The 20,391-nt window shown below is 40.5% G+C and overlaps 1 protein-coding gene across 1 annotated transcript in view; it reads left to right on the forward strand.

The window, feature by feature from the left end:
* The first annotated feature begins 7,511 nt into the window (after nt 1-7,511).
* The window catches only part of COL5A2 (collagen type V alpha 2 chain), a 201,578-nt gene continuing 188,698 nt past the window's right edge, over nt 7,512-20,391 (forward strand). Inside the window, exon 1 of the mRNA XM_058188949.1 lies at nt 7,512-7,913. Coding sequence (XP_058044932.1) covers nt 7,811-7,913 — 103 coding nt within the window. The 5' untranslated portion in view covers nt 7,512-7,810. The remainder of the gene's footprint in view (nt 7,914-20,391) is intronic.

Raw genomic sequence — 20,391 nt, forward strand, 5'->3', positions numbered from 1 at the left:
TTTCTTTCCTTGACCAGTTTCCACCCGTTGCTTCTTGTTCTGCTCTCAGGTGCTTTGGAGAATAGTTTGACTCCCTCTTATTTGTGGCAACCCCTGAGATATTGGAATACTGCTATCATGTCTCCCCTAATCCTTCTTTTCATTAAACTAGACACGCCCAGTTCCTGCAACCGTTTTTCATACGTTTAGCCTCCAGTCCCCTAATCATCTTTGTTGCTCTTCTCTGCACTCTTTCTAGAGTCTCAACATCTTTTGGTCATGGCGACCAAAACTGAATGCAATATTCCAAGTTTGGCCTTACCAAAGCATTATAAAGTGGTATTAACACTTCATGTGATCTTGATTCTATCCCTCTGTTTATGCAGCCCAGAACTGTGTTGGCTTTTTTGGCAGCTGCTGCACACTGCTGGCTCATATCTAAATGGTTGTCCACTAGGACTCCAAGATCCCTCTCACAGTTACTACTATTGAGCAAAGTACCACATATCCGGTACCTGTTTTTTAATTACTACTGATTTGTAAAATATAAAGGTTTTTCTTTTCTTTTCCACACACTGTATTATTTCTGCATTGTAACAGTGCCTTATAACGCTGTTATAAACATTTCTTGGATTGGGGAACCATGCTGCGAGCATTCCAAAGTTTTGGAATCCACATAAATATTTAACATGATAAACATTCTGATTGTGTTGAATCTATAACAGCCTTCACGTTGCAAACAATTTTTCATTTACTATCATTATGAGTGTGTGTGTGTGTGTGTGTGTGTGTGTGTGAGAGAGAGAGAGAGAGAGAGAGAGAGAGAGAGGGAGGGAGGAGGGAGGGAGGGACACTGTCTTGTGAGTTGTAAGTGGAATAGTTACATTGCATGAAGGAGCGTTTTCTAAGATGGATAGATAGGTAAATAGATGCAGATTTTGGGAAGAGAGGGGAAGATTTTCTTGTGAGACATATTGACCTCCAGGTTATACTTGACCCAGTTTTAAAGCTTAGGCAATGGAAAGAGAATAGAAATGAGGAAAAGAAGTCAGCCTGGAAGGTGCAAGAAAATAAGAGCTAGTTCAGGAATACATATATATAAGAGCCCCAATTTTTGTTGGGGTGGAGGTGAGGGAGAGATGAGTAGGAGAGAGAAAGAATGATTGAAACCAGCAGGGTGGGGAGTCCATCCTCTGGTGCAGTGTGGGTTTCAAATTTTTTTACTACCAGTTCTGTGGGTGTGGCTTAGTGGGCATGGCATGGCTTGGTGGGCGTGGCAGGGGAAGGTTACTGCAAAATCCCATTTCTTCCCAATTAGCCTGGATTTGGGAGGCACAGAATAGATGGGGGCGGGGCCAGTCAGAAGTTTTACTACCGGTTCTCCGAACTACTCAAAATTTCCACTAACGGTTCTCCAGAACTGGTCAGAACCTGCTGAAACCCACCTCTGCTCTGGTGGAAAGATTATTCAGGAGCAAAAGGTGAAGGAGAGAAGGCCCGGGGTTTTGCCTAAGGTATCCCAGAATGATTATTAGCAGCTGAGTCAACTTTATGTGAAGAACTGGAGGAGAAACTGAGAAATCTTTTGGAATTCTAGCACTGGAGGAGAAAGATACTTTAATAGACAGAAAGTAGAAGCTCAGCTTGAAGATCTGATACTTGGAGTCAGCAGTGAGCAACCAGATACAAGACAGGATTAAACAGAGCACATTTTTAGTAGTGTGGGAGAAGAGAGTTGGTTGTCTCCTGGATTATTCATCAAATAGGTCATTATAAAGTTCTTATTGTACCAGTGTACAGTGTTTTTATATGTCTGTATGTTGTTTCATGCTGATATTAGTAAAATCTGCAAAAAGTGGAAAATTCCTTTTATTGAATGTAGGGATGTTACCCATATAGCTCCCCCAGAAGAACTGGTAGTAGTAGGCACAATAATAATAAATGCTGAAGGAGGTAGAAGTGATTCTGCTTGACTCATTCAAATTATACAAGTAACATTAATTGTACAGGTATGTCTAACTGCAGTGTTGATTGTGTTCTCTTATAATCCATATTGGAGTTTTGTAGTGGATAGTAGAGGAATAAAAAGGGAGAAAGTTCATCTGGCAGAATTTACCTACAATTTACAGGCATCTGGTGGCACAATGGGGCTCAAGGTTGACTCAACCTTTCACCTTTCCAAGGTGGGTAAAATGAGGACCCAGATTGTTGGGGGCAATATGCAAATAATACTGATATTGTATGGCTTAGGACCGGGTTACTTACGGGACCGTCTGCTGCCATCTTCTATCTCCCAGCGACCTGTGCGTTCTCACAGAGGGGGACTCTTTAGGGTGCCGTCAGCCAAGCAATGTCGGCTGGCGGCTCCCAGGGGAAGGGTCTTCTCTGTGGGGGCTCCCACCCTCTGGAACGAACTTCCCCCTGGACTTCGACAACTACCTGACCTTCGGACCTTTCGCCGCGAATTTAAGACTTATTTATTCCGTCTTGCTGGACTGGCTTGATTTTTTCAAAAATTTTTTAGATGATTTTATGAGTTTGTAATCTTTATTAATTTTAAAGGGTTGCTCGTATTTTAATATTCGGCCAAATTGAATAAGTTTTTTAATGTTTGTTTTTAATACTGTATGTGTTGTTGTTGTATTTTATTCTGGCTGTAAACCGGCCTGAGTCCTTCGGGAGAAGGATGATATACAAATTAAAATATTATTATTTATTATTATTATTATTATATTAAACCACCCAGAAAGTGCTATGAAGCGCTAAGAGGCAGTATATAAAACTAAATGCTATTGCTATTGCTCTCTGTCTGGATTCTTCTAGTTGATCAGAACTTTACTTGTCCCATTAAAAGACTTCACTTCTTTTATCTCCATACAGTGCTTAGTACTCGTTTAGAATTCATATTACTGGCATTCTTTGTTTCGTTTTTTTCTTTTTCCCTCGTAGCCTTTCCATTGACTGTACCTTTTGATCTGAAAAAAAAGCTTTGAGAGAGTTGTTCCCTCATGATATTGTCACCTGAGATTTAATGGAAGTGTGCAATACTGCAGCTTGCCAGAAAAGTGATTGCAAAATATAACACCAGGAAGATTATAGAACCCTTTCAGCCACCTTCTAACTAAATTGAAGAAGCCATCCAGTGGGATATTTTTGATACTGGCATTTATTTTGCGGAATTTATTACAATTTGGGCAAGTCAAGCTCAGCCATGAGCTCCAAAGATTCATTATTTTTTGCCATATTTTCATTCATAGTGATTTGACTGAGATGTAGAATATAGATTTACAGTTTTAGTTGGAATACCCATTGAGTTCTAAATGAGTAGATGGTTGCATATTAATATTTTTTGTGGATTGTAATTATTTAGCAATTTTATTATTCTATTTCACGGTGATATAGCAGAAGTCACACTGAAAGTGTTTTCCACCTGAAAGGTGGGCTACAAATTGTTGAAATGTAATAACTGAATACATCACTGAGGGCTTAAATACCTGTCACATCAGTTTCCATAATAAAAAATGTCTGTATGTGGTTGCTCATATAAACAGAAAAAAAAGGTATACCCATGACTTAGTGTTAGCTACTAAAAGGAAGTTGTGTGGGGAGAGCTTTGGACAAGATGACTCTATGGGAATATACATATATTATAAATGGAAACTTCTCCGACATTTATGTTTAGTACTGTCTAATGTTGAAAGAGGCACATTCAAGAAGCCGAGACAAGACAAATAGTCCCTCCCATTCTGACCAAAGCTGGTCCTATGCTTAGGTACATTGAGTTAGCAGATGAATCAAATTGATTGATAATTATTTTGTTAGAATGATTATTGTCAGGAATAGGAAAAAATATTTGCGGTACTGTCTCTTCATTGTTAAAATAATATGATTGGTCAACAACAGTAGGCCAAGAAGTGCCATTTACTCTGCCTCAGGAGTGGGAGAAACTTGTAGGCTGGTCTCTCTGCATCTTTTGCCTTGATCTGCTTTCTTATTATTTCATCCTTGAAATATGTAAAATACTTTCTATTTAGGCTTTTAGGCATGCATTAATGTGCAGATGGTAAAGCAATAGACAAACATGTTTCTAATAGAGCTTCCAGATGCTTAAATTAGGGCAGAATATGTATTTTTTATCTTATTCTTTTCTGTCTTAAAAATGGAGGTCAAAGAAGACAGACAAGGAATTCCAAGTTCTTGTGTTTATATTTTAATGTGAAGGAAGGAAAAGTGTAGGAGAGAGAGAACTGCTGAGAAATTGAAGGGCATAAATACTTTAGCCACTAAGACATCTTTCCATCCTCTCATGAACCCCCCCCTCCCAATTTAAATGGACTACCTACTCCAGTATTTCTCAACCTTGGGAGCTTTAAAGATGTATGGCCTTCCATACCAGAATTTCTCAGCCAGCCTGGCTGGTTGGGGAATTCTGGGGGTTGAAGTTGAAATCCACACATCTTCAAATTGCTAAGTGAGAAACACTGGCCTTGACTGAAGTGGGGGCATACAAAGCCCAATACACATACATACATACCACTTTATATGAGTCTAAATTATATTTGCTAGTATGATACTACAAGAGGAAAATGGATTGCATATGAATGCAGAATTGTAATCATTTATTACTAATCCACTTAACTGTCTATTGGAAAACTGAAAGTTGAGGCATGGTTGAAACATGGTTGCCATGTTTGTAGAAGGGATTAGATTTAATCGCTGGATTCACACATTACATAATAGTGGCCTGGTACAAACCGGTATTTAACATAGAATTATAGACATGGCCTACAAACTCCTGTAGCAGAGTTCAACATCAGGCTAAGACAAAACCAAACCAAGTTATGGTTTGCTATGATCTGCGAACCCATAATGTGGAGAAAACACATCGTTGCATTGCTTACTATTTCTAGGGCTTATTAAAATTTGATACAATAATTTTTATTTTTTTAAAAAATGTACCTCCATGATTCAGACTTGCTAAAATCTCTTAGCAAATGCATTTCTCTTAATAGTAGTAATAGACAATTAAGTGGATTTCTCTTAGTAGCGCAATGCAGTGCAGTACAGGCAGAATTCCTTTTTCTGCTTGGCCCATCTTTAGTGTGGCCTGGCATGCCTCATCTTTTCCAATAGCTATTAACATAGCTATTGACATAGTCCTACATAGCCATTTCTTCTTGGGTTCCAAGCAGCTGTGTTCTCTGCTGTGCTTAGCAGTTGGCATTTAAAAAAAAAATCTTGTAATTGATCCAACTATGACCCGTTAAATCAATGACTGCCATCAATTCTAGGAACTCATGCTAGAGTTCCTTCAGTCCTGGCACCCTTTTGGTTCCTGTTCAGGCTGGAGGAAGCATGGTCCCATAGTCCCATAGAAATAGCTAGGAACAGCGCAGGAAACTATCATCTTAAAACTGCAATATAGAATTGCCCTATGTAGCATCATATAGCAGACTCAGACAATTGCTTGAGCCCTACCACTCTGGCAGGGCTCAGCAGTGCAGTATCAGTTGTCCTTGCATTGACTGGCTGTGTTTGGGGGCTGCTTTTTAAACTTTTATTTATTTATTTATTTTATTTATTTTTGTCAAGGATGTATTAGATAACAGATAAAAGTATAAACATGATTATGAATACATGGATACGAATAAAAGGGAACATTAGGACAGGGATGGTAGGCACGCTGGTGTGCTTATGCATGCCCTTAAAGACCTCTTAGGAATGGAGTGAGGTCAACAGTAGACAGTCTAAGGTTAAAGTTTTGGGTGTTTGGGAAAGAAATCACAAAGTCAGATAGTGCACTCCAGGCACTGACCATTTTGTTACTGAAGTCATATTTTCTGAAATCAAGTTTGGAGCAGTTTACCATAAGTTTGTATCTATTGTGTGCTTGTGTATTGCTGTGGTTGAAGCTGAAGTAGTCATTGACAGATAGGACATTGTAGCAGATAATTTTATGTACTATGCTTAGATCAGACCGAAGACGGTAAAGTTCTAAGTTGTCTAAGCCCAAAATTTCAAGTCCAGTGGCATTAGGTATTTTGTTGCGAGCAGAGGAGTGGAGGACTCTTTTTGTGAAACATCTCTGGACTCATTCAATTGTATTAATGTCCAATATGCAGTGTGGGTTTCAGACAGATTTTTATTTTATTTATTTATTTTGTCACAACAGTATATATAAGCATAAGCATGAAACAACTATACAACACATAAGCGTATATATAATGAAAGGAAACAATAAGACAGGAACGGTAGGTACTTTTGTGCTCTTATGCACGCCCCTTATAGTCCTCTTAGGAATGGGGTGAGGTCTATGGTAGACAGTTTTTGGTTAAAGCTTTTGGGAGTTTGAGAAGAGACCACAGTGGTCCAAGCGTTAACAACTCTGTTACAAAAGTCATATTTTCTGCAATCAAGATTGAAGCGGTTTACATTAAGTTTGAATTTATTGTTTGCTCTTGTATTATTGCGATTGAAGCTGAATTAGTCTTTAACAGGAAGGACATTGCAATAGATGATTCTGTGTGTTCAACACAGGTCTTGTCGGAGTCGGCGGAGTTCTAAGTTCTAAGTTTCTAAGATGAGCTGTATTCACATAATGTCCTGAATTATGTCCTTCATAATGTCTTGAATGCATATTATATTAAGGGAATTAGAATGACATCTTTAAGCCACCTATTATGAAGTAAGGAATGCGATTGCCTATTAGCTTTGAAAAGGCCACAAAAGAGACATTATTACTAATTGGCGCTTGCCATTGGCCTGATAGGAGTAATCTTGAGTCAATGGGCAATCTGGTGATCCGGGGCAGTAGGCAACATCCGTCCGTCTGTCCGTCCATCCATCCATCCACTCATCCACCCACCCATCTATGCATCCTGGCAGAAAGGTATCATAATAAGCAGTGGAAAGGTCAGCAGCAAATCCGTGTAACAGGTCTTTGTATTCCTTAATTCACTGCTATGCAATTTCCCAGAAAGAACTGGGATCTAGCTTCTGGATTACTGTAACTGAGGTGAATAGAGATGAACTCGAGTCACCTTTCTCGCCTTGATGTTTCCTGATAAGAAAGGACTTCAGTCTTCATAAATTCAGCAGAAAAGCCCTGCACATGAAAAGGGCACCTTAGAAATGCAGGATCAGAAGAAGGGCAAAGTTTAGGCTGATTGCATCTGAGAAGGAGGATGCTTCCTTCCAGAAGCGAAAGTTTGTTCTAAAGAATGCTTTAGCATCTCATTGCTTCCTCCTTTTCCAGGCAGTCTGAATCACCAAATAAATTTTTCTGAATCAAATATATGTGGACCCCAATCTGTTCTTTCAAGAGAGAGCTTTTCTTGAACTACAGCAGGGAAAGGTAGCTGCTCTCAGAAACTGTGTGTTTAAAAAAGAAAGGAAGGAAGGAAGGAAGGAAGAAAGGAAGGAAGGAATTAAGAAAGAAAAGGAAGGAAGGAAGGAAGGAAAAGTTTGAGGGAAGAAGAGCGTAGCTTCTCCTGATTCGATTGTTTACCATCAGTCACGCGATTCCTTGCCAGGGACTGGATGATTATTAGGCTGAAGAAGCTGAAAGGGGGCAGGAAAAGAACTGGAGGCAGCATTCTTCCTATTTAAAGCTGCATCACTTGAGGGGGGAAAAGTGTTTGCAGGCTGCGCAAGAGCCAGAGCTGCTTAAAAAGAAAAGGCAAGCAAGAGAGGCGCTTGCAGATTTTCCGTGTGTCCTGTGGGAGTGCTAAAAGAAAAGAGCTGGCTTTATGATGTCCATATGATCTTCTTTTGTACACTTTTTGTTTTGCACTTTTCCTCCAAGGAGGATATACATGTCTAATATTTAGACATGATGGCCATCTGGACCCAAAGAAGAACGTTTGTCATTCTTATTGCTTTTCTAGGACATTTGGGGACGATACGAACACAAGAAGAGGACGAGTTTGAAGGGGGTGAGTTTCTCTTCAGAGTGCCGAGTGTCACTTTTGTGCTTGGAAGCTTTGAAATAAAAGTGGGCTTGGAAGTGCATGATGCCCTCTGTATATTTGTGTGGGTGTACTGTGAACCAGGGGATTGATAGGAAGCTGAAAAGTCAGTTCATGGGAAATGGATTTTAAAAGCTAAAGATTCTTCTTCTTTTTTTTTTTTTGCCTCCTGCCATCTGCACGGTGGACAAGGAAGAGAGGAAGAACAATGGGGGGAAAAAAAATCCACTGAGCTCTTAGGGATAAATGCAGTTGCCTCGCTTTATTTCTGTGTAAGTCGTTTTGAAAAAAAGAAGTCTTATTACTGTTTGTAATAAGTTTGCCGTTGTGATGAAACAGAAATGCAGCCCTTGGAGACAAGCCTAAACTTTCTGAACAGAGGGAGAGGCAGAGGGAGAGGAGTAAACACAAGGAATTGGAAGGGTGGAGTCCTTTTGCACTGCCTAAGCTACATCTGTTTTATTAAATTCTTTGTTAGCGAGAATTGCACAGAACTTCTTTCTTTCTTTTTTGGTTCCTTTTTCTCCCTGCTGCTTCTCTGACTCTCTCTCTCTCTCTGCATTTCTTTGCTTCATGGAGATAACCATACACCCCCACCCCCCTTTTCCTAAGAGACTTAAGTCTTGATGAAATCCAGACTTTGTGACACACTGTTCCCTCACCCTTCTGGCTGGGCTATCAGCACCCTGCATTTTGCTCCCTGGTGCTTGAGGACAGGAAGTCTAGTCAGGAAGCATAGTATTTGTCTTCGTGGCATGGCGATGGATTCCATTTAGCCAGCATGTTGGCTTCTAGTTCATATCGGTTCAAGGTTAATGTTGGGAGGATTCCTAACTGGCTTTCTGTGACACCCACTTGGATTCAGCTGTTCCGAATTTGTTCCGGTTACATTAGAAACACAAGGGGAACTGCGAAAAAGATGAGGATTTTATTTGGCTTATCTGCGTTTGCTAAAATGCTACTCTGATTTGTAAGAAATTGGAATGGTGGATGACGTTTGTGTGTGTGTGTGTATGTGTGTGTGTGTGCGCGTACGCCTGTGCATATGTGAATGTGTATCTGCAGATTGTTGGACTGTATTACTAAAATGGCTTGGATACTTTTGGGCAGGAGACATTGTATACCCAACTTTTTGGATGGCAATCAAATATGAACAAGGTCAAAAGTTTTTTTTCCACCCTGCTGGAAGTGCAATAGAGATAAGGATGTTACTGTGCTGTACACTGTACAATGAGACCTCTAGAGGGTGCCCTTTATGTAATCAGAGCAGATTCTAAGATAATGTCAGATTTGCATGGGACATGCTTCAGAGAGATAGATTCGCAATGGAAAGGACAAGGCCACTACCCGAATTCAGAGACCAGTCCTATGCAGCCTTCCCTTGGAAATGTGAACCATGGAATTAATGGGATTTGCAGGGCAATCCTTTAGGAAGCACTAAATTCCATTGATTTAATGGAGCTTATTTATGGGCAAGTATGAATCAAATCAGCCAGTCCTTCCTCACTGCTAAAAGACAGACAAACATGACAATGGAACTTTAAGCATAAGATTTTTAACTGCCAAAGAAATTAAAAAGCATGCCCTGAACAAGCTGTTTAATAGGGGTTAGGTTAGTACACGCCGTTTGTTTTGTTTACGTACAGCCTGGGGGTACGCCAGTGATCTTGTGTTGGGCAACACATTTTCCACTATATGCCGTATGCAGGGAGATTTTCATTAAACAGTCAGGAGGCCAAATTATTAACTATTTGTTCTAGGACTGAAACATTTAAATGTTGTCTCGTGCAATAATGCAATTAAGCCCTTGCATTTTTTTTGAGGGCTGCCAACCTTCTAAAAATCAGAACCTAACTCAGCCCAGCTGTAATCTTGTTTTTGGTGGAAGGTTACCAGCTTGTTTCATGGTAAGGATTATCTGATGTCATGATCTCGTATTCAGAAACAACGTGTCTTCATAAGTCCAAATAATACTGTACATTGTATTTCATCTAGGATTACCCCTAGGCCAGAGAATGCAAAAGCTATTGAAAACCCAGCTCACAAAATCCATCAGCTGCCTCTACAAACTAGATTGGGATCTGGAGATAGGGTGCTGTCTATGATCCATCATTCAATGCCTATTCAGAGAAAGAAAAGTGGCTTGGAATCCCTTATTCTCCCAGAATATGAGGTCCTGATTTCCAGCCTGGTAGGCATTGCCACCCTTCAGTTATTGCTCTTAGGCTTATGACTCACTACTTGCATACATTTAGTGAACTTGTAAACCTCCATAAATCATTGACCTAGAAGTATCACTAGTCTAGCCAACGTGGTTAGTGTTGAGAGATGCTGGTTTAGCAACATCTTAAAGACCACTGGTTTAACCCCTATCCTAAATGCTCTGTTCAGAATTCTCTCTATCACCAGTAGTGTGGAAATGGTTGGCCAGTAGTACTTTTCCTTGATTGTAATGTTTAAAGTGTGGCTGGAGGCTTTTCTCCCTTTTTAAAGTGGCTCTCTAATCTTTTTTTCTCCCACATAAAAGTAATTGAATCTCACCTAACCATCCTGTCCTTCCTCCTGTTTTACCTATAATTTACAGTGCTTCAGATTATTCTTTCTTCCTAGTTTTGAAAGTTTTGGCCCCCTGCTTCCTTTTAAAAATCTGAATCCAAAGCTGTGGGAGTTACCCTCAGTGGAAAATATTTGACTTATTTTATGAACTGTTAAAGCAAATATTGACCAATCTTCTGGACAGATATGGAATGTTATACTTCATTGATGTTATGAACAAAACTTTAACTTTGCATTCATTCAAAATCTGATGGATATGGTAAGAGAAATGAAATCACGATTTATTTATTAATTTTATATGCCAGTTTTCTGCATATCAAGGGACCTCTGATATAGAATCAGTAAAACAAGACAGTTGTCAAAATTAAGGGAAATGAGAAGATTAACTAGGCACCCCAAAATTCTTTGCAGATGCAGAAGGAATGGTGCCTTATAAACAGAGATGGTTATGTTGTGGCTCCAAGTACCATATGGGGCTAAGGAGTATCTTAGGATGTGATTTGGCTATCCAATTATTCTGTACATAATTTCCTACAAAGGGCTGGGTCACACTTTTCTTTAACCATGATTTATTAACTCAGTCAAAATGACAGTGTTTGCAGAAAGCACTATGGTACATAAGCCAGAATAGTGGTTACAGAACATTTTAAGCGTGATTAATGAACCCAGTCAATAGATAAACTGACCATGACATTTATAGTATATAAAAAAGAAAAGTCAGCTAATTGTACTCCCCAGAGTGTACTTCATACTGTTTTTTTTCTTGCGTGGAAAAAGAACAAACATAAAATTGTATTGTGCTTTATTTTCCTCAAGGAAAACTGGGACTTCAAGTATATGTTCACAATGACAGCTTTTCAAAGGGTAAACCTAAATCCTTGTTGGTACCAGTGTTTTTAATAGGACATGCAGCTAGACTATTAGCCTAGGACCGTGATGGTGAACCTTTGGCATGTGTGCTCAAAGTGGCATATGGAGCCATGTTGCCTGGTCGTCCATTCCTCTTCTGGGTTTCTGGCATGCATGCATGCACGTGTGATAATCAGCTGGCCTTTTTGTATGCGGCAGTCCCAGAAACTAGAAGAGCTGGTCTTCCATTTTCCTGCATGAGCATGTGTGCCAGCCAGCTGATAGTTATGTGCGCATGCGCACCAGAAACCCAGAAAAGTAGGTGGCTGAAACCAGAAGTTCAGTAGCTGAAACTGGAGGTTCATTTTTGGGTGTGCACATGCTCCTTGGACAGCTCCTCTTCTGGGTTGTGACCTAGATGTGTGTGTGGTGCCAAAACAATTTGCCATCACTGGCCTAGGACAATAGAGGAACTGAAGAACATTGTTGATACTTCTTGCAGAAGCTTGTTGTGGGATCAACCCAGGTTCCTCTAGCCCAGAGGTGTCAAACTCATGTTGTCACAGCGTTGTCACATGACCTATTGCGAATTTCCCCCCTTTGCTAAACAGGGCATGGACGTGGCCAGCGCTTTCTTGGACAAGAAAGCCAGCTGGGTGACTTGGGCCAGTCTCTTTCTCTCAGCCCTAGAAAGGAGGTAATGATGAACCATTTCTGAAAAATCTTGCCAAGAAAACTGCAAAGCCTTGTCCAGGCTGTTCTCCAGAATCAGACACAATTACATGGAAGGATTTCCCCCCCGCCCTTTAGCCATGTCAGAGTCACTCCTGCATTCTTTCAATGTGATGAATCCCTTGTTTCTGTCTATATTGCCTGGTAAAGTTAAGAGTGTAAAATCTAAAACCTTGGAAGGGTATTAGGTTGCCCTTCCCTGCTTGAGTCTATGAAGGGATGCTTGTCATTATGTGATCAACAAGAGAAATCAAATTAGATGTCCGTAATATGAGGCTTAAGGGAAGCGGTGGCTTAGTGGCTAAGATGCTGAGCTTGTCGATCGAAAGGTCGACAGTTCAGCGGTTCGAATCCCTAATGCCGTGTAACGGGGTGAGCTCCCGTTATTTGTCCCAGCTTCTGCTAATCTAGCAGTTCGAAAGCATGTAAAAATGCAAGTAGAAAAATAGGGACCACCTTTGGTGGGAAGGTAACAGTGTTCCATGAGCCTTTGGCATTTAGTCATGCTGGCCACATGACTATGGAGACATCTTCGGACAGCGCTGGCTCTTCGGCTTTGAAACGGAGATGAGCACCGCCCCCTAGAGTCAGGAACGACTAGCGCATATGTGTGAGTGGAACCTTTACCTTTACCTAATATGAGGTTTGCTGCAAAATCCTGTCTGTATGTTTACTCAGAACAAGAGCCACCTTGATCAATGGGCTAACCTTCCACTTGGATCATTATTACTAACTAATATACATTATTACCTACTAAGTGAAAAAGCAATTGTTTATACAACTCTACTAGCAGAAACTAGAACCAGAGGCAATTTCCACAACTATTTGACATTTCTCTACTTTACACTGTGAGGACCAGACATTTTGCTCATAATTCTGCAAACTTAGTCCTTTTTTTCTCATTTTTTTTTAAGTAGAGGGAGTAGACTAGAGGGAGAAATATGCAAATAAAGCTAGTGTGTATTCAGGCCTGAATCTAGGTTCCCTGCTTATTTCATATTTCTATTCCATATGATGATTGGTTTTGGGTGAATGACCAACAATTGCTTTCCAGCTTTAAGCACAATAATAGTTGATCATTGAATATTTCAACTTCAGAAAATGCTAGCAACATTGTGAAATTTGCTTTCAAAATAGCAACTGCATAATGGCAATCCTATAGGGAATATGTAGCTAAAATGGGAGCCAAAGAGTAATGTAGATTTCTTCATGCTGATTTATTGTAGAAGAAAACATTTTTTCTTTTTCTGATGAAGTAAAAACTCAATTTATTATACAATAAATAGCTTTAACAAGAATGGAAGAAAGGTAAAGATTACCTGGCAGTCAAAGTTATGCCAGTGATAATAAGCCCATATTACAGAAAAATGCAGCCTTATTTAAAGGAATACAATAAATTACAATGAGATGCCAAGGATAGATCAAGGAAAGGCATGCCAAAAATGCCTGTAGGATATGCTATAATGAATACATTTAGAGCAAAGGAAACCCAGATGGTTCCAGTCAAGCAGATAGCGCATGTTCCATACGAATGCCAAGGAATCCATTCAAAATTATTTCCTTACTTTTCATAAACAAATGTGAACATGGTTGTATCTCCTTAGCTCCTACGCTGTGAAAGCCTTCATTTCACTGCAAACCTGACAGATTGAATTTGGGAGTTCAAAAGGATCACTCAAGCTGCAGTATCAGCCTACAAGGGATCCCAAGGACCAATCCTTGACCCAATAAGCTCTGTCAAGCTTTGAGTTAGAGCACAAGCCTTCAGCATGCCCTCCTTAAGGTAAAAGGTAAAGGTTCCCCTCGCACATACGTGCTAGTTGCTGCCGATTCTAGGGGGCGGTGCTCATCTCTTTTTCAAAGCCGAAGAGCCAGCGCTGTCCAAAGACGTCTCCGTGGTCATGTGGCCGGCATGACTCAATGCCAAAGGCGCACGGAACACTGTTATCTTCCCACCAAAGGTGGTCCCTATTTTTCTACTTGCTTTTTTACGTGCTTTCGAAACTGCTAGGTTGGCAGAAGCTGGGACAAGTAACGGGAGCTAACCCCGTTACACGGCAGCACTAGGGATTCAAACCGCTGAGCTGCCGACCTTTAGATCGACAAGCTCAACGTCCTAGCCCCTGAGCCACCGCGTCTCACAATGCCCTCCTTAGAACAACTTAAAATGTTATCTGGAGATAGACAATTATCAAGTGCATGGGGAAACGTGTCTGTTCTGACCTGGATCCCTGCTTAATTTGGGGAGTGTTAACCCAGGATAATATTCAAAAGTCAGACATTGTGCTCAGCCCCTGAAAAGTTACACACTGTCATTTTAGAGATTGTGCTTTAATCTGGCAAGATGAATTTAGCAAGGGGACCCTCCTTGCAATACTATATGGGGAGAGAGGCATTTTCCCATTTCCGGTAATCTAAAGAGCAGAATGAGAATCCCTGTATCAGAGTTTGGATAAACAAACATTCTACATAAATCTCTTTTTTTTAAAAAAAAATTCCCAGCCCAATGGAATGTTGGAAAGAAATTATGGGAAAGGATTTGATCTTTTGTCTGAACATTGATCCACAGCAAGAAACTCTCTCAGAACAAAAGAGGACCAAATTTGGTATGGAGGGAAAAGCTGGCAAAAGAAAGTTCAATTTTAAAAGTGGACTGGATCAGCTGAGGACTGAGGAGAAAACATTTCCTCAGTGCATCCATATGGAGAGCAGCTGGGCAATGGCTAGAGATGCTGGTGAAAGCCTTCACCTTTCTCCTTTTTGGTCCCTTTGGGTCACCAGGGCTCCTAACAAAGCTTTTTTAAGGAGTTGGAAAGAATTCCCAAAGACATGCTTTCCATGTTTTCCTATTTTGTTTATAAACATCCAACATGTACAGATGAAACCTGCATGCCCCTAAATCATATATTTTTAACGAGAGAGGACTTTTGTAAGATCCTCCCCTCAGGATAAATTGAATTGAACTTCACAGGGTTTAGAGACTGTATTTCTCTAATGCACAATTCTGTTTTTTTGGGATTTCCATAATCCTAAAATTGTTAATGTTTGGGAATATTTGCTGTTAGGTATCTTTCTCGTTAAACTGTTGGCAGTTAAGAAGCAAAAAGAAAATTGCCTTTATCTCTAATAAACTGGAACTTTGAGGAACCTCAAGCCTCAGAGCTTTATTTCGTTGGGGGTGTTCCTTGGAACCCTGACATGTTGCTTTCTCATTTTTTAATAATGTTTTCCACATTTTTCCCTCCATGGCTTAATAAATCTGCCAAGAGGCAACTAGTTGGTTTTTGCCTTACCTGGGAAAATTCATCACAGTCCCCTAATTTAAAAGCTGAGCTTATTTCCAGCTGAGCTAACTGAGCCCGGGAGGTTAAACGGTTTAGCCATAATTGAGATTAGACATCTTAGCACTGCTCTTTTGCTCTCTTGACTCTTTGAACGATTTAGACCACACAAGATCTGCTGCTTTTCATATAACATATAATGGGCTCTTTCTTGAAAAGAAGGGAAGTTTCTGGATGAGACTAAAACAAATGACAATATGTCAGTTCTTCTGCATTTTGCATCCTAAAAGAAGCACAGCAGAATTAAACTATAGGGTTTGTTTTAAATCCCGAATGGATGGCTTAAGAGCTGCATCTGGAGATGGGCTGTTGAGTGGAAAAAATCTGGCAGCATTCTGTACCAAAAAGTCCTAGAAAAAGTTGTGGTAGACATTGCATCACGCTGTGCAAGGCTGCATCTAAGAGAGTGTGTAGCGCCTTGCATAAATGGAAGTACATCTTTGGATTTTGGTTCTTATTTTGGTGAAAAGATTGTGGACTAAGTAAAAAAGAGAGAAGTAATGCTGAGCTATGTTTTTTTTAATTAATTAATTTATTTGTCAAGTGCATATTAGATAATATATATGTATAAGCATGAATTGAATACATAAAATGAATATAAATAAATGGGGACAGTAGGACAGGGACAGTAGGCATGCTGGTGCTCTTATGCATGCCCTTACACACCTCTTAGGAATGGGGTGAAGTCAACAGTAGCCAGTCTAAGATTAAAATTTTGGGAATTTTAGGATGAAACCACATAGTCAGGTAGTGCATTCCAGGTGTTGTGTCTTGCCCGCTCTCACCGCAGCCGGGGTCTGCTTATCTGCTTCCGAACGCTGAAGAATGTCCTCCCGGCCCCAGCCCTGGCTCCATGCCCAGACAGGCTGAGGAGGGGGCATCTCCCGGCCTCAGCCCTGGCTCCATGCCCAAGCAGGCTGCAGAGGAGGGAGCACCCCCCCGGCCCCAGCCCTGGCTCCATGCCCAGGCAAACGGAGCAGCTAGACCCCTCCCCCTCCTCCACAGCATGTGAGCCTGAGGAAAGTTTATTTCCAACAGCTGCTGATTGGAGTGATCCTCGCATCAGAAGACTGGATAGGCGGAGGCAACAGAAGGTAGGGAGGGGCAGGCCTTAATGAGTGCTGAGTCATGGAGCCACACCCCATGGCCTATGTAAAGGATCTGCTTTCTAGCAGTCTCTGAGTCAGGCAAAGTCGAACTTATCTTGCTGAAGTCACTTTCTGGTCTCCTGCCTGCTCTGAGGACTTTGCTAGGACTTTGGGCAGAGCTGCAGAGGCAAGCCTGATTCGGATTTCCCTGACCCGGCCGTCAGCGGAGGAGTGGGACACGACACCAGGCATTGACCACTCTGTTGCTGAAGTCATATTTTCTGCAATTGAGTTTGGAGCGGTTCACTTTAAGTTTGTATCTATTATGTGCTCGTGTATTGTTGTGGTTGAAGCTGAAGTAGTCATTGACAGGTAGGACATTGTAGCGGATGATTTTATGAGCTATGCTCAGGTCATATTGAAGGCAGTGTAGTTCTAAATTTTCTAAGCCCAAAATTTCAAATCTGGTGGCATAAGATATTTTGTTGCGAGCAGAGGAGTGGAGGACTCTTCTTGTGAAATATTTCTGGACACATTCAATTGTCTGATATGCAGTGTGGGTTCCAGACAGATGAGCTGTATTCGAGAATTGGTCTAGCAAATGTTTTGTATGCTCTGGTTAGTAGTGTAATATTACCGGAGAAGAAGCTATGCAAGATTAGGTTTACAACCCTTAATGCCCTTAATTTTGTTTATTTACCTCATTTGTAAAGGCAGTTGGGGGTGGGAGTAGCAAGAAAATGGAATAACAAGAAATGGGAATCCAGGAATTCCTTCCAGGAGCAGAGGAAGAAGGAAAAAAGAAGAATGGGAGGAAGGAATGTCTTTTTTTGCTAGGAAGTTGGGAATTTTTTTCCCTTTAAAACCAAAACTTCCATACTTGTTACATATACATGGGTCTCTCCCTTCTTCCCTATTCTTCTTAAAGAATACAGGCACGTGACTTTCAACTACAACTGAGCTTGGAAATTTAATAATTAGTCACTGCAGTTGTTAAGGAGGCACCCATATGACCACCTCACTTAATGATTGCAAACTGAGTTCTCCCATTGCGATCATTAAGCAACCATGCAGAGGTACCTCGGGGTGAGAGAGGCCCTGGGAGGCCATATGCCCATTGACATGCAGAAATGTGCTGTGGATTGGGAGGCATTGGCTGGCTAGGCTTACCAGCGCGCAGACCCTCTACCCATACCCCCCCCCCCAGGTCTATTGCTTTGCTCCATCCTGCATGCAGGCTCTAGTCTTATGATGGTTTGGAAGGCTCCTTCTATAAACCATACTAAGTGGAGAAGGGGCCTTCTGAACCATTATGACAACAGTGGCATTCACTAGTCTTTTCTCCTCTGGAAAGGAAAATACCAGGGAAGCTGGCATTCTGAAAGGTTCTGAACTTCAACATTTCAGGACATTGAAGGCCAAAGCCTTTAGCGCTTTTGCATCCAGAATCCATTTCTTTCATTAGTATCTTTTAGCTCTCCGAAGGAGAAAATACTTGCAGAGCTGGCATTCTGAAAAGCAACGGTCATAGGGTTGAGGACTAGTATTCAATTCACCCACAGTGGAAGACACCATTTACCACCGAGAGCAAGAAAACAATTATTTAAAAAAAAAAGGAAAAAAGGAAACAAGAAAAGAACAAAGCAAAACTATATCTCTTTCTTTCCTCTGGGTTTTTGAAGGATACTTTATTCCTCAGAAAAGAAGCCAAAAACAAGGCCACTTTTAGAGGAACTAAAGCATCTCAGAACCTTTGACACAGGATTTGGCCAGCCTTTAGCAAAAGTTTTTTTCGTTTGTGGAAGATCAATTCTTTATTCAACTATGAGGATAACAAAAAATGGCAGTAGTCATCCCCAGGCCACTTGCTGAAGTGTTAGAACTATATTTCCCAGGATTCTTAGCCAGCATTGCTGTTGGTCATAGTGACTGGGAATCTTGAAAGTTATAGTCCCAGGACACATGGAATTTTCCTGGCTGGAAAAAGCTACAGAAGAAAAACAAAACTTAAAAGAGTTTGCTTTCAGTGCAGTCACTGTTCTATTACTATTAAAGAAAATAAAATTTAAAATAATCCTTTCATAATTTGTTTTTGCAGTTTTGGTGGTGCAATAATTTACAGGCGTGTGTAAAGACATAATGTCTATAAAACGTTGCACAAATGCTCAAATGCCTATTAGATGCCTGTTTTTTTTAAAATGTCATAAAATAGCTAAAATATGGGATTAGGTAGCCTTTTATTAAAAAAAAAACAATTACAAGCCTTTATACCCTATATATTTTTTTTACTTTTACAACCATAATAAATTTGTAATGGATGGCTAAACCAACAAAATAGCAGTCTGGAAGCCTCTAATCTCCTGTCCCAGGGCCTCTGAATCCTTCTCCTGCTCTGAGGTAAAATCTGGATAGTATCTGCTTCCACCATCTATCTTCCTAATCAAAATAGCTCTAATCTAAGAATCTGTTCTGGCTCCCCAGAGATTATTTTTAAATATCATCTTCATCACTATCACCATCACCCCTCCACTTCCAATATTATTGTCCTATCCTGTGGTTTATTATATGAATAATATAACAAGCGTTTCACTTTTTTTGGACTTCCACTTCTTGACAATTCCATCTCCACCATCTCTGATGGAGAGCTCAATGGAATGTGTGGATAAACTTGAGGGATGAGGGAAAGAGATACTGCATAGAGCAGGGGTCTCCAACCTTGATAACTTTAAAACTTGTGGACTTCAACTCCCAGAATTCCTCAGCCAGGAAATCTAGGTGAGGAATTCTGAGAGTTGAAGTCCACAAGTCTTAAAGTTGTCAAGGTTGGGGACCCCTGGCATAGAGAACGATCAGACAAGAGAGGAAAGAACCCACCATCACTTAATGGTAAGAGAAAGAAACTTGGGAAGGATGTGTCCTAATATCAGGTTGGTAAATGGGGGTGGCAGGAAGTTTGTACCTTCAGACTTGCAAGATTTTGTTCATGTAGCCTTACAATAAAATAGAATAAACTCATCCAGTCCTGTTTCTTGTCTGGTTTACCTAGGTCAGGGGTCTGCAAACTTGGCTCTTTTAAGACTTGTGGACTTCAACGCCCAGAGTTCCTCAGCCAGCAAAGCTGGGAGTTGAAGTCCACAAGTCTTAAAAGAGCCAAGTCTGCAGACCCCTGACCTAGGTGGGCTGACAAAGGGAGAAGTTAATCATCTGCTTTCACCACTTCAGTTCACTGATTCTGATTATAATTTTAGACTGATCAAGGTTTTAACACCCCGGCAGTGCCAGATGCTGAGGTGATGTGATTCTGAACATGATTGGCGAGTCGTATCTTACCCAAGAGACTATGGATTGAGGTCTGAGTATTTGTACAAGCAGTCTACCTTCACAAATTCCCACTGAATGTGAATAGCATTAAAAGTTTTCAGTTAATTAAAAGCTGCAGGATTGCATAGTCAGGTGATCATGATAAAAATAGGAAGGATGGGTGTCTGTAAAGTAATTAAAATAAAAACAAAATTAAAAAGAATGCAGCCATTTACTAACAAAACCTGAACCCTGATCTTTTTAAGGTCACTCTGTGGTTAGCATATTCTCAACTAACAGGCCAAATTCAATGCTGCAAAACCACTACTATTGTAATAGTTAAAGCATTGTGGAAGTTCATCATTGAAACTCCATCTAAGCAGAAGGAGGTGGGTAAAAAGAGTGAAATTGGGTGAAGAGTGTCCTAGTCATAGGAACTTAGTTATGGTAATTATTTACAATATTAATATGATTATACAACTGAATTAGCATTTAATAAACAAATAATTCCTTCAACACTGTCAAACTAGTCACTAAGGCTACATTACTTTTACTATTAGTCTTCTCACCGTTCCTATC

Source organism: Ahaetulla prasina, chromosome 1 (genome assembly GCF_028640845.1).
Source record: "Ahaetulla prasina isolate Xishuangbanna chromosome 1, ASM2864084v1, whole genome shotgun sequence".
NCBI lineage: Eukaryota > Metazoa > Chordata > Lepidosauria > Squamata > Colubridae > Ahaetulla > Ahaetulla prasina.